The sequence below is a fragment of the Limanda limanda genome, chromosome 7 (genome assembly GCF_963576545.1).
Source record: "Limanda limanda chromosome 7, fLimLim1.1, whole genome shotgun sequence".
NCBI classification, from domain to species: domain Eukaryota; kingdom Metazoa; phylum Chordata; class Actinopteri; order Pleuronectiformes; family Pleuronectidae; genus Limanda; species Limanda limanda.
The window spans coordinates 16,628,629-16,642,003 of record NC_083642.1 but is presented as its reverse complement, the minus strand read 5'-3'; the positions used below and the strand labels follow the sequence as shown (position 1 = coordinate 16,642,003).

Here is a 13,375-nt window from a genome sequence, read left to right as displayed (position 1 = left end):
AGCCATTTTGAAACGCCCATTGAAAATTCCTCCAGAATACGTACATTTTAACCAATTTCTAACTTTCTGCAAATTTTGGTAAGAATTTCAGCATGTTAAAGCCCTCAAAAAGCCAATTCATTAGCCTGAATAATAATAATAATCTTTATAATTTCAATAGGGCCTCACTGTCTGTCATTGCCTCTCAGTGCTCGGGCCCTAATAAACTCTCATTAGAACATTTAAGATTATTTGCAAAAAACATTTTTATTTCACAGAATTCCAAAACAAAAGCTGTACATTGAGTATTCACATGAACCTGGTATTTTTTGTTTAAATATAGCTCAACCTAATGCCAGAATAAGAGCAAAAAGCCACTGCAAAGAGAATGTATCTATTATACTTTGTACAAACGAGATTTCTGATAAACAATAAGTTTCAGAGGCTGGTTATAAAGGCTTCTTTTTCAGCCAGCTGAAAGGCACAATAAACATGCTTGATGCTCTTCATTCTTTATATTTATTACCTGAGGCCAGCACCAGAAAGCTGCAGACCTATGTAGTCTGACTAAAGTAATGCATGGATGCCATCTACTGGTGTACATCCACACCCCGAGAGGTTATATTCTGCCTGAAGTAAGCACCGACGTCTCATTACAGAGAAAATACCACAACCTGAAGTTTTAAAGCGTTTCTTTCGTTGTAGGTCAGTGGATCTGACACACAATGTCATTCATAACCTAATACAACTCTCTGTTTTCTTCACTCCGACACCTTCTTCTTAAAAACCTGCTTGCAAACCTCTCCTTCACAGTACAACTCCTGTGGGCAAAGGGTCACAGAAATATAGGATTAATGCAATGCCATAAAATCACAGGGTAAACAGGGTAAGTTATTCAGTATTTAGATTTGTGTAATATATAGAATTGCCTGTGTTCATATTCTTACCAGATGTAGCTTGTTGTCTTCAATCCAGTGAGTCCAGCCGCGGTTCTTCTTCTCTCCGATCTGCTCACAAACCAGTTTATTCCCCTCCCATGTCACCAGTGACTGCACAGAGCGAGACAGAGATTAAAGCACAACACAAACCAGTTGCCGCAGCCCAGAAATAGTGAAGACACACTGCAAGATCTGCAAAACATTTGCAATAATTTAGTCCCGTCCATCCTCACCTTGATGTGTCTGTCGTCCAGTCCCTTGGTGAACTCCTCTAACTCCTGGCCCACTCGGAAGGAGAGGGTGTAGGTTCGGAGGGGGCTGACGGTTTTGATGATGAACTGGTCTCCCTGCTGCTCAATCACCTTCCTCAGCTTCAGCTTCAGAGCAATCTTTCTTAAGCCAGGGCTGATGCCTGAAATAGTAAAGTGGTGTTTTGCCTGAATGAACAAATCTTCCTTGACAAACTCACTCAAAGGCAACAACGCATATTAGTCTCCCTCATAAATAGCACTGATACAACAACAAAGACAAATGTGTTTTTCCCAGAGTATCAACGCCTCTCAAACCCAGGGCTGTATTTAATCTTCTGTAATGTTGTACATCCATGCATTTCACAGCACAATTATCTACAAATATCTTAAGTCTTTCAATACAGAGAATAATGTTTAAATAAAATAAGATTATTTCAGATCTTACCCAGTGCAATCATGTAGCCCTCAAAATTGACATTGCTGAAGGCGTCCCATGTGCCACAGAGGCTGGGAGGCATTTTGTTGATCTCTTTAATTCCTCCTGAGACGTACATGTGAATAAAAGTGATCATCAACTCCTTTTCAATGTTTTCACATACTTCTGAAAAGAGGCTGAGACAATTCTCTTTTGTGAGAGACCTGCAGGGATAAAGACAGGAGTGTCCTAAAATCTCATTCGCTCATGTGAGGATGAGGGCGGGAATCACACCAGTGCCAGGGTGTGGAGAGTCGGAAGACAGACGTGTCTGACTGGTTCCACTGGGCAGTTCCCTGAAATTATGTTTAAGGTTACTGATTGATGAACAAACACGCCCACAAACTTTGTTGACCTAAAAATCACTGAACACTGTTTAGTTTAGGGCCTAAATACATTTCTGGTCTATACTGATCTACTGTTATGAATCATCCAGACCCCTCAGGTCATGTGGGACAGGTCTGCTTCCTGTACCCAGTCACAACTAAACATGGAGAAGCAGCGTTCAGGTTTTTATGCTTCACATGTGGAACAAGCTGACAGAGAACTGCAGGTGCAACTCCCCGTTCTTCTAAATCAATGCTGAAGACTTTCCTGTCTGCCACAGCAGTTTATAAAATCTAATGTTTACTATTTTCTTTAACCTTACTTTTATTTCTTATTATTTTATCAGTCTATTTAACTCTTTTTAATTGCTTGTCTTGTGGCTTCAATGTAAATCATGGACATACACCTGCAGTTTTTATGAAGATGACCTGAGAGAACATGAAAAAACCTTTGCATACAAAATAAAAGAAAGGAAATTGGCAGTGACTTCCTCATGTGTGGGGAAGGTTTTGATACATCTCCACTTTGACAGGAAATCCACACATTGTCAAACACACAAGATATCTTATCTTCCACTCAGCAGCAAACATGTCCAGTGCTCATAATGTTACTTGCAAAAACTAGTCTGGGCTGTTTTCCAGACAAGACGCCACATGTGCATGGATTCAGTCATCAGCACATGACAGAGACATCAAATCATGACTTGACTGAGATTCAGCCACAGTCTTAACCCTGGTTACTTTGCATTGGACCTTTTAATGTTCAGGTTTTTGATCGTATCTTATACCTGATTAATTAGGCACCAATTCGGATTCTGTGATGTAATCAGGTATTGTTTCATTTAAACACAGCTCTCACATTGAGTCTTTCATAGTCAGTTGCAGTTTGCTAATTCAGCTCTTGATGATTACCCGGAAAGTAGAGTTAACTCTAGTGACGAGAAGCATCTTAATCAAGAACCAAAAGGTGTTGATTTGGCAATTCCTTCACTGAGGATGTTGGGAGTGAAATATTATCTTACAGCAATGAAAAGCATGCGAGGTTGAAAACAAAGAGGTTTATTTAATTTGCAGTGAATACAAATCACACCTTCATTTTAAGATATTCAGCACCAAGTACAAATTTGATTGATCACATTTGTTTTGATCTTGGTCGTATTTAAAAAAGCTCCTTCTTGTGAATCCAAATGCCACTAAAGACAGAGCAGATTTATATGACATTTACATGATCTCAAAGTCCACACACAAACACACAATCTACTTGCGTGTATACACAAAAGTGTCCCTGTTGCTAAATCACTCACTCAAGCCTTTTTCAGACATGACCTCCGGGTAAAATCCAGAGAATTGGCTACGGACTTCACCTGCTGTTTGCCTTTTATATCCAGCAGAGGACCCCCTGCTGTGGGGTTAGGGTTCACATATCATTCACACATTATTCACACATCACATCGACTTCTCCTGGATTTCAACGGACCTTATACTTCGGGGTCAGGCAGAGAAAGTACCGCGAAGCGTCTCACTCGGACATTTACCTCCTCTGAAGAAAGTACTGAGGAGATAGGGAGTTCAGTGCATGTCTTAAAGCAGCTTCAGAGTATGGCTGCACAATATAAGTGCGTGTATGTGTGTGTGCGTACGTGCATGTGTGCTGTTACTTGCCCCTCAGGGTCTGGGAAATACCATAAATAAGCTTCATAATTATTTTATATATAATCAATTGTCATAGCGATGAATTTAATTCAGGAAAAACGTGATCACACAGATTACAAAGTAGAATTTAGTTGGAGGAGGCAGAGGCGGTTGTCTCTCTATTCTCTTCTTCTGACAATCGTTCACTGACAGAAAACCCCCTGAATGTCTTTCATTTATCATCGAGGGCAGCAGGGCTCCGTCTGATCGGCCAAATATATGGACATGCACAGCATGAATGCGTGGTGAATGGATCATCATTTATCGCAGTTTTTGCCGTCTTTTGCAATATGTCTATCACGCACGTTGATCTCGCAATTGAGATTGATTTCGGATATATAGTGCAGCCCTACATCAGAGAAATCAGTGAAAATCCTATAAAAAACACATGTGCAGTATAAGAAAAGACTACTGTAGAGTAGGCACTTGTTGAACCTTAAATAACACAGTAGACCTACAGCCCTCAGTGTAAACAGTTCACACATCTGTTTTTGCAGCTGGAGCAGTAAATCCCTCAGCTCGAGGACTCCTCCAAGTATCTCTGAAGCGGTGCAAGAACCACATCAGCGTTTTTCTGCTCGCTCTCTGCACTGTAGAGGTTGTTCTGTTGAATGTAGCTCACCACGGCGTCTGGCAACAGGTACCTGACGCTCTGACCTCTACGAAGCGCCCGACGCATGTGAGTGGCAGAGATGTCGTTGGTCACCCACTCGTGGACCAAGTGGATCTTACTGCGATGCTTCCACAGCACGTCCGACTTGTGGATGAACTTGTGCGGGTCGTTGCCAGAGCGAGTGATGCAGACCAGACCGTAGCGTCCCAATATCTCATCGATGTGCTCCTGCTTCCACAGATTGGGGACCCCAAAGGACTCCAGGACGTCAGCCCCACACAGCAACATCACCCGAGGGCCGTCTGAGAGTAGAGAAAACAGCTTATCAGAAAACTATATATGAATGTAGCTTTTCTTAACAAAGGGGAAGAAAGAAAAAAGCATAGTTTTAAGGGGAAAGAGGGCATTAAATAATAGAAGCAGTGAGATCATTAGGAGATAAAGAGAGAAATTAAGAATTTATTTTCACATTTGTTAAATTTTAACATTGGTTTAAGGCTTTATTGCTCTATTCTTTTTAACGGTTAATGGTGTACCATCTCGTGGTGAAGCTTATATTGCAAATATGTACTCCTCACTTCACTGCTGTACTGAGGTGAGGGGACAGGAAGAGAAGGAGAGACGCTTCCAGACGTAATCATCTCTACGGCAATGTACTGTTTAAAAACTATATCATCTGGTTTGTTGGTGCTTATTAATGATGACAACTGATCCTATTGCCTATTGTTAATGAATGTTTAGAGTCATCAATGATTGATTTGACGCAGTTGAAGACGCATTTCCTTGGGATGGATCTGATCTGTTAATATTTTCAGGACGATTTTGAGGACGCTCAAATAAATCCTGAGCTATTTTTCCCTTTCACACTTTGATTTAAGCTTCATTATTTAATGTTGTAGAGCTGAATGAGTGACTCCATCTGATGTATTGGATACCCAGCTATTTCAGCACTATTTACCTGACATTTACACAGAGGAGTCAAAGGTCTAAAAAGGCCGTTAGTTTGATAGATCTCTAGGGAAAGTTTCATTGCGGATGCATTGTTTGGAAGTTGTGTATTTGATAAATTGCTGAGATTTACATTCTCTTCTTTTCTCAGACTAGATCAGTGTTGGGTGTATGAAATGATCAATACTGAGTCAAAACAGCCCAAAATATTAGTTGGTGACTTCAGAGGGGTATGTAATATTCTATATTATTATTATGCATTATCACCCCATTTTCTCAGGCCAGATTAGTGTTAGAAGTGTGACATTTTCAATGTAAAGTCAAAAGTGTAAAATAGGACAGAAAGAATAGGACAGAAAGAACTAAATTAACATTAAACCATGCTTGACATGACCTACCTCTCCTTTTCTGATGAGATGAAGCTTCATAACGATTCTCTATTCGTCTCTTTTTGGTACATTTGACTGTGTCCGTCTCATCGCAGTTCTGCTGTGTCTCAAGCAGTTTCTCATAATGATGCCTGAGTGAATACAGCATCAAACAAAACATCAGATTTTTCTAGATTTATCACCTAAAAATGGTTCCATGATTTGTTTAAGGTTCAGTGTGTAATTTGGGTGAAAGGGATCTACTGGCAGAAATTTATTTTAAAATAAAAATCCTAGTGATGTTTTCATTAGTGTGTTTTATCTAAATCGTACAAATTGTTGTTTCCTTTACCCTTGACGAGCCGTTCCTCTCTGCAGAGGCCGACATTTATACAGTAGCCAAAACTAAACACCTTTTGAGTTTTTTTGACAAGTGACCATTTAAAATGAGCACCTGACATGATTAATATAAAATTATGACTAAGACCAAACCCACATTTCTTGTTTGGACTGAAAGGCGCAGTCTCAGATGATTCATGTTCATGATTATTATGTCCACCAGTCCATGTCTTTTATTTCCCTGATGAAGTTAATTATTTACAGCAGGAAGTCACACGCTGTGAGACTAAAGATTATATATATATATAAACCTTTGATCTATTTCCTAAATGGCACTGGACCAGCTTCTTATCATTCCACAAAATATTTTATTTGTGGTTTCATCACTGACAAAGAGGAATAAGAGGCAGAAATAGAAAACCGAAAGCAAACAAACTCTGATCAAGGACAAAAAAAAATATCTGACAGATAGTTCCTTACACTCATTGGCAGATTAACTTGTTGTAGTCTAGTTGTAATAACAACACAAAAGAAAATCACAACTAGTGCTGCCTGCACCTAGCACAGCCACTGACACAAACAAGAGAAAAATAATCGTCAACTTACCGAATCACCTCGACTGTCTCTACCCACTCAGGCTGCAAGCTCTCCCAGGAATCTAGGGTGATCCAGTCTGAGTTCTCTGTGGCCAATCTGGCCATTTCCCGACGGTGGGAGGACTCGATCAAACCCTTCTTCTTATAGCCATCGCCCACAGGAGAGATGATACCGCTCACGACCTTGTACTGACCTGAGTCACAAGGGAGGGAGTGTGTATGAACACTTGATTAAAAGCAACAGCACAGTAGGTCCGGTTAACTCATAGAAAGAGGTCTCTAAACATATTTGATTAATTAACAGGAATCATCTTCAAGAGTCTGTGGTTTGTCCAGATTAACAGGGTCGTGCTGTTGAATTTCTTAAAAGTGATCTTTCAATTAACTTCAGTTAATCAACTCCCTCAAGGAGGTTATGAGTTCATCCTTGTCTGTTAATTGGTTTGTTCATTGGTTTATTTTTAAGCAGGAGTACGCAAAAACTACACAACTGATTTCTGAGGAAAAGTGCAAACTGGATTGAGAGTATGTCATGTACTTCCACAGGATGTAGTACATACAGTGGATATAAAAAGTCTACACACCCCTGTTCAAATGCAGGGTTTTGTGATGTAAACAAATGAGACAAAGATAAATACTGTCCGAAATAGTTCAACCTTTAATGTGATCTATAACGTGAACAATTCAGTTGAAAAACAAACTGAAATCTTTTAGGCGGAAAAATAAAAAATAAAAAAATTACAATAACCTGGTTGCATAAGTGTGCACACCCTCTTATAACTGGGGGATGTGGCTGTATTCAAAATTAACCAATCACATTAAAACTCGTGTTAAATAGTAGTCAGTACACACCTGCCATAATTTACAGTGACTGATTAATCCCAAATGAAGTTCAGCTGTTCTAGTAGGGTTTTCCGGACATTCTCTTAGTTGCATTTTACAGCAAGAGTCATGGTCTGCAGAGAGCTTCCAAAGCATCAGAGGGATCTCATTGTTCAAAGGTATCGGTAAGGAGAAGGGTACAAAAGAATTTCCTTTTTTATTTACATCACAAAAACCTTGCATTTTGACAGGGGTATGTAGACTTTTTATATCCACTGTAGCATTTAAAACTCACGCTATCTGCAGGGCTTGATCTTTTTAGAGGTGAAAGAGAAAGTAACATGTATAATATTTCCTCTAAAAGATCTAACTGTGATTTGAAGGTACCTGTGTCTTCCAGATGATCTCGAGCCAGTTCAAACAACCTCAGGTGCATGTTGGTGATGGGGTTGAAGGAGCCGCAGGCCAGCAGGACCACCGAGGTTACACTGGGAGACTCCATACTTTATTCTGGAGCAGCAGACACGACGAAGACAACAGTGGAGTCACAAACCACACAGGTGCAAAACAGCTCTGCTTCTCTCATTGGATCACAAACACTTACATCGATAAAACCCGTTATTTAAATATTAGCTGTAAACCTAGATTCACGTTAGCCAGGGAACATTAGCTCATATATTCAAGCTCAAATCGTAGTAGCGGCCGCTCGCAGAGGCACTTCCGGTGGCCACAGAAAACTTAACAGTCACCTTAACAAACAATATTATAATGATATTTGATATTAAGTCAATAATCCAACTTAACAATGTCACTTTAAAATCTCTCTGTCTTGAACACATACCTGCCGAAGTCAAATACAGCGCAGTCTGAGAGAGGACAGGAACTAACGGGGAACATCCGCTAATCTTCAAAATAAGAGCTCGATATTATTTATTTATTATTATTTATTAAGTATTAAGAGCACAAAAATGCAAACTATTACAATAATCACAATACATATGGAAACATTAAAGCTGGTGAAGGATTTTGGTGAAATTAATACATATTATAAAAGAATACTAACCAAAAGAAATAAAAATTACAGAAGTTATTTCACATCACTTCTTCAATCTGTTACATTCATCCCTCCTTAATTTCCCCAAAATCGTGAATGTACGGAAGGTTTTGCTGTACTAGTAAAGCAATAGCAAAGAGCAATATGTTCACATTCACTCAGTCCAAGACTATAAAAGACAGTGAGTCTGTCATAGTCAGTTGCAGTATGCTAATTCAGCTATTGATGATTACCCCGAAAGTTGAGTTAACTGTCGTAACGAGAAGCATCTTAATCAAAAACCAAAAGGTGTTGATTTGGCAAATCCTTCACTGAGGTTGTTGGGAGTGAAATAGTATCTTAACAGCAATGAAAAGCTTGCGAGGTGGAAAAGAAAGAGGTTTATTTTATTTACAGTGAATAGAAATCACACCTTAATTTCTTGATCTTCAGCACCAATTAATAATTTGTTTGATGTAATGAGAAGAGGATCCCCTGCTGTGTTCACACATGACTTCTCCTGGATTTTTACAGACTTAATACTAGGAGGTCAGGCGGAGAATGTATTGTGGACATCTCACTCGGACATTTGTGTTCACACATCTATCTCCTCTGGAGAAAGTACGGAGGAGATGCGGAGTTCAGTGCAGCATAAGAATAGAGCACTGTGTAGAGTAGGCTCTGGTGGAAACATAAATAAACTGATATTGTTTCAGTTGACAGTAGACCTACAGCCGTCAGTGTAAACAGCTCACACTTCTGTTCCCGCAGCTGCAGCAGTAAATCCCTCAGCTTGTGTATCCCCCGAGTTTCTCTTAAGCGGTGCAAGAACATCATCTGCGTATTTCTGCTCGCTCTCTGCACTGTAGAGGTTGATCTGTTGAATGTAGCTCACCACGGCGTCTGGCAACAGGTTCCCGCTGCTCTGACCTCTACGAAGCGCCCGACGCATGTGAGTGGCGGAGATGTCGTTGGTCACCCACTCGTGGACCAAGTGGATGTTTCTGCGATGCTTCCACAGCACGTCCGACTTGTGGATGAACTTGTGCGGGTCGTAGCCAGTGCGAGTGATGCAAACCAGACCGTAGTCACCCAAGATCTCCTCAATGTGCTCCTGCTTCCACAGATTGGGGACCCCAAAGGACTCCAGGAAGTCAGCCCCACACAGCAACATCACCTGAGGGCCGTCTGAGAGTAGAGAAAAACAGCTTATAAGAACACTATTTATGAATGTACTTTTACTTAACAAAGGGGGAAAAAGAAGTATCCATACACTCAAACCATTGACTCCTGTTATTAAGTTAAACTGAATGCAGTGAACGTTTCAGAAAGTGACTTGTTACCTAAAAAAGGGGTGAAAAAAAGAACAGAAAGAACAACATATACATTACACCATTCTTTGCATAGGCACACGTGACATACAGCTCCTGTTCTGAGGGGATGAAGCTTCAAAGGTGTCCGTCTCATCGCATTTCTGCTGTGTCTCAAACAGTTTGTCATGGTGATGCCTGAGTGAATAAAGCAAGAAACAAAAGATTTAACAGATATATCACGTAAATATTGTTTTATTATATGGTTAAAGGCTCAGTGTGTAAGATTAATTACGACTAAGATTAAACCCAGATTTCTTTTTTCCAATGCAAGGTACAGTATCAAATTAGTCATGGTAGTGATTATAAATTCCACAAGTTAATGTTTTTTATTTCCGTGATGAAGTTCATTCTTTACAGCAGGAAGCCACAACCTGTGAGACTAAAGGCAACAGAAAAGCAAAAATTATAGAAGGTGTCTTACAGTTTGAATTTTTTTATGCAGTGAAGTTTTCAAGAAGTGGAAACGGCAAAAGAACACAACCACAAGTGTCAACCTTTCTTCACCCCAAACATCCATACATACATTATTATGCATTAAAATAAACATGCATACATAGACATCATAGGGGGCTTGAGACCCTGTCCTTTTATCAGCGGGTCCACTGTGGATGTTATACATTGAAATAGAGCCATATGTATCTTTGTATCTTTTGTTGTTGTCGGCACTTGTGATGAACGTAGTGTATACCAAAGAAGACCATTGTCTCTGTGTGAAATGTTGAGTAAATTTAAATTGCGTGAGTGTGAGGGTAAAAACATAAATTGTTTAGTAAGTCACAGATTTTCCACTATATTCAACTTTGGTTTAAAAACATTCTTTTAAATTAATAATTATGAGAAGGGCCCTTTTTTTCTCAATTGAGCCCTTGCCCCCAAAATTTCTGTGCACGTCCTTGCGCTAATAAATTAATAATACAACCATACATATGAGATTCTCATTTCTGTATAATTAAATATATATACATAAACATTTAACTCAGTTCTCCGTACACTCATTGGCAGATTACCTTGTTGTAGTCTAGTTGTAATAACAACACAAGAGATAAACACAACAAGTGCAGCTAGCACAGCCACTGCCACTAACAAGAGAAAAATAATCGTCAACTTACCGAATCACCTCGACCGTCTCTACCCAATCAGACTGCAAGCTCTCCCAGGAATCTAGGGTGATCCAGTCAGAGTTCAATGTGGCCAATCTGGCCATTTCCCGACGGTGGGAGGACTCGATCAAACCCTTCTTCTTATAGCCATCGCCCACAGGAGAGATGATGCCGCTCACGACCTTGTACTGACCTGAGTCACAAGGGAGGGAGAGTGTATGAACAGCACAGTAGATGCGGTAAACTCATAGAAAGAGGTCTCTGAACATATTTGATTATTTAACAGGAATCCTTTTCAAGAGTCTGTGGTTTGTCTAGATTAACAGGGACGTGCTGTTGAAATTCTTAAAAGGGATCTTTAAATTAACTTCAGTTAAGCAACTCCCTCAAGGAGGTTATGAGTTCACCCTTGTCTGTTTGTTGGTTTGTTCATTGGCTTATTTTTAAGCAGGATTGCGCAAATACTACACAACTGATTTCTGAGGAAAAGTGCAAACTGGATTGAGAGTATGTCATGTACTTTCACAGGATGTAGTAAATAGCAGTTAAAAATCACGCTATATGCAGATCTTGATTTTTTTAGAAGTGAGGGAGAAAGAAACACTTATATAATATTTCCTTTAGAAGATCTTATTGTTATTTGAATGTACCTGTGTCTTCCAGATGATCTCGAGCCAGTTCAAACATCCTCAGGTGCATGTTGGTGATGGGGTTGAAGGAGCCGCAGGCCAGCAGGACCACTGAGGTTACACTGGGAGACTCCATACTTTATTCTGGAGCAGCAGACACGACGAAGACAACAGAGACTGAGGAGTCAACAAACTGTGACAAAATAAATAATTACAAAGCGGCTGTGCTTCTCTGTTATCAATCAAAGGCATCAGAGGCTGCTGCCTTTGATGCTACACTGTTTGGAGGCAGCTGCCTTTGATGCTACACTGTTTGGAGGCAGCTGCCTTTGATGCCACACTGTTTGGAGACAGCTGCCTTTGATGCCACACTGTTTGGAGACAGCTGCCTTTGATGCCACACAGTTGAAGTAGCTGCGTTTGTTGCCACACTGTTCAGAGGCAGCTGCCGCCATACTGTTAAGGCTCTTATATACTACTACGTATCCGTTTCTCGGAGAGGTCTCAGCGGAGGGCAAAGAGTCTTTTTGATTTTTACTTCTCCGACACAGTCCGTCGGAAAAAATTCATCGCCAAACCCATAGGTGGCGCAACAGAAGACGAGCTCAGAGAAGCCTACCCCATTTGGGAAGAAGAAGTCCACGTGTCTCTCTTTACATGTTAGCCTGCCTCCCACACACTGAACCATGGCAACTAACAGAACTAAATAAAGTGACACCCAGCGTGTCAAGATGCTGATGTAATCGTTTCTTAGCGCAGCGGTTCCCCGGTCTTGTTTCCGAACTGTGTTGCTGATTCCACAGCTTGAATCTGCTTGAGGCTACATGTAGCTAGAAGCTACCCGAAGCTAGCTCCCCCCCAGCTTCCACACAGAGTCAGCAGGGACTCCCGGCACTAACAACTACTATCCAGTGTTTGCTTCTAACCTGACGGTATTATAGAAACAGTGTCATGATAGAAGTGGAATTAAAGTCGTGACGGCGGGTTCTTGCACTGTTACCACCGCAGTTAGCATGGTGGCTAGCCTAGCCTGCTAGCGCCGTTTTGAAAGCTCGTTATAACCGTATGTGACCGTGCACACATGCCCTCAGTGCTCTAACGAGCCACCGTCAGCCGGACAACTCCGCTGGCTTAACACACACGTCACATTAATCGTAGAATCATAGTTGTGTTCGTGTTTGTTGCTACAAGTAAACAGGAAGTTTGAGGTCCGGAAATACGGAAATGACGTCATACGGAAATGATGTCGTTCGCGGACCAATCACAGCCAAGAGCGGTCCGTCGGGTCTCCAACATGAAGACGGTTAGTTAGAAAAATCAGACGTGTACGAAAAGCTGTCCGAAGCACTCGGAGAGGGCGTTTCACGACGGATAGGGCGGTCTTATCTGTCCGTAATAGAAAAAACGGAGAGGCATAAATTGGCCTTTAGAGTCGTCTCACTGGAGGCAATGAACCCTGTAGCGGAAAACATCCAGCACTCCTACCTCCCCTGTTCCCTCAGCATCTGCCAAAAGATCGTCCTATTGATCACTGACCTATAAAAAAGGTTTTTACTTAAGGCCACTTTAGACCATAATGTGATATGCTTGTGAAATGTTTGATATTAGGTGTAGACAGCCTGGCTACACAACACTGTTCACATGCATGAAGTTTTTGTCTTGTCATTATTAATGGGTTTGTGGTAGTGGGGTGTGATCAGCGTCGGCTGCAGGAGAGAGAGAGTGAGGATGGGATTCTGGGATTGGGACCAGGGAGAGAGTCAACTATTGACTCTCCCCCCTTTATCCGAGGTAGTGCGCTGGGACACAGGGACTCCAGAGGAGACGACGGCTGGCGAGAAGGCCAGCGTGTATGTATGTGTTTATATGCCTGCAAAGACAGAAAATGAAACC

General features: G+C 41.0%; 3 protein-coding genes across 3 annotated transcripts; all 3 read right to left on the bottom strand.

Annotated features, from left to right (window-relative positions):
* Window positions 1-740: 740 nt before the first annotated feature.
* On the bottom strand, window positions 741-3,292 carry rbp7a (retinol binding protein 7a, cellular). The gene is given in 6 exon segments (XM_061074626.1): window positions 741-800; window positions 927-1,028; window positions 1,151-1,329; window positions 1,614-1,703; window positions 1,706-1,807; window positions 3,274-3,292. Coding segments are annotated over 6 exon segments (552 nt in total).
* On the bottom strand, window positions 3,013-8,242 carry nmnat1 (nicotinamide nucleotide adenylyltransferase 1). Its single transcript, XM_061074500.1, has 5 exons — window positions 8,189-8,242; window positions 7,735-7,857; window positions 6,536-6,719; window positions 5,621-5,742; window positions 3,013-4,576 (listed from the first exon to the last, which is right to left on the bottom strand). The coding sequence occupies exons 2-5, from the start codon at window positions 7,847-7,849 to the stop codon at window positions 4,176-4,178; spliced, it is 822 nt and encodes a 273-aa protein (XP_060930483.1). The 5' UTR covers window positions 7,850-7,857; window positions 8,189-8,242; the 3' UTR covers window positions 3,013-4,175.
* Window positions 8,243-9,131: 889 nt separating this feature from the next.
* On the bottom strand, window positions 9,132-11,618 carry LOC133005036 (nicotinamide/nicotinic acid mononucleotide adenylyltransferase 1-like). The gene is made up of 4 exons (XM_061074625.1): window positions 11,504-11,618; window positions 10,863-11,046; window positions 9,803-9,888; window positions 9,132-9,568 (listed from the first exon to the last, which is right to left on the bottom strand). The coding sequence occupies exons 1-4, from the start codon at window positions 11,616-11,618 to the stop codon at window positions 9,132-9,134; spliced, it is 822 nt and encodes a 273-aa protein (XP_060930608.1).
* Window positions 11,619-13,375: the final 1,757 nt, after the last annotated feature.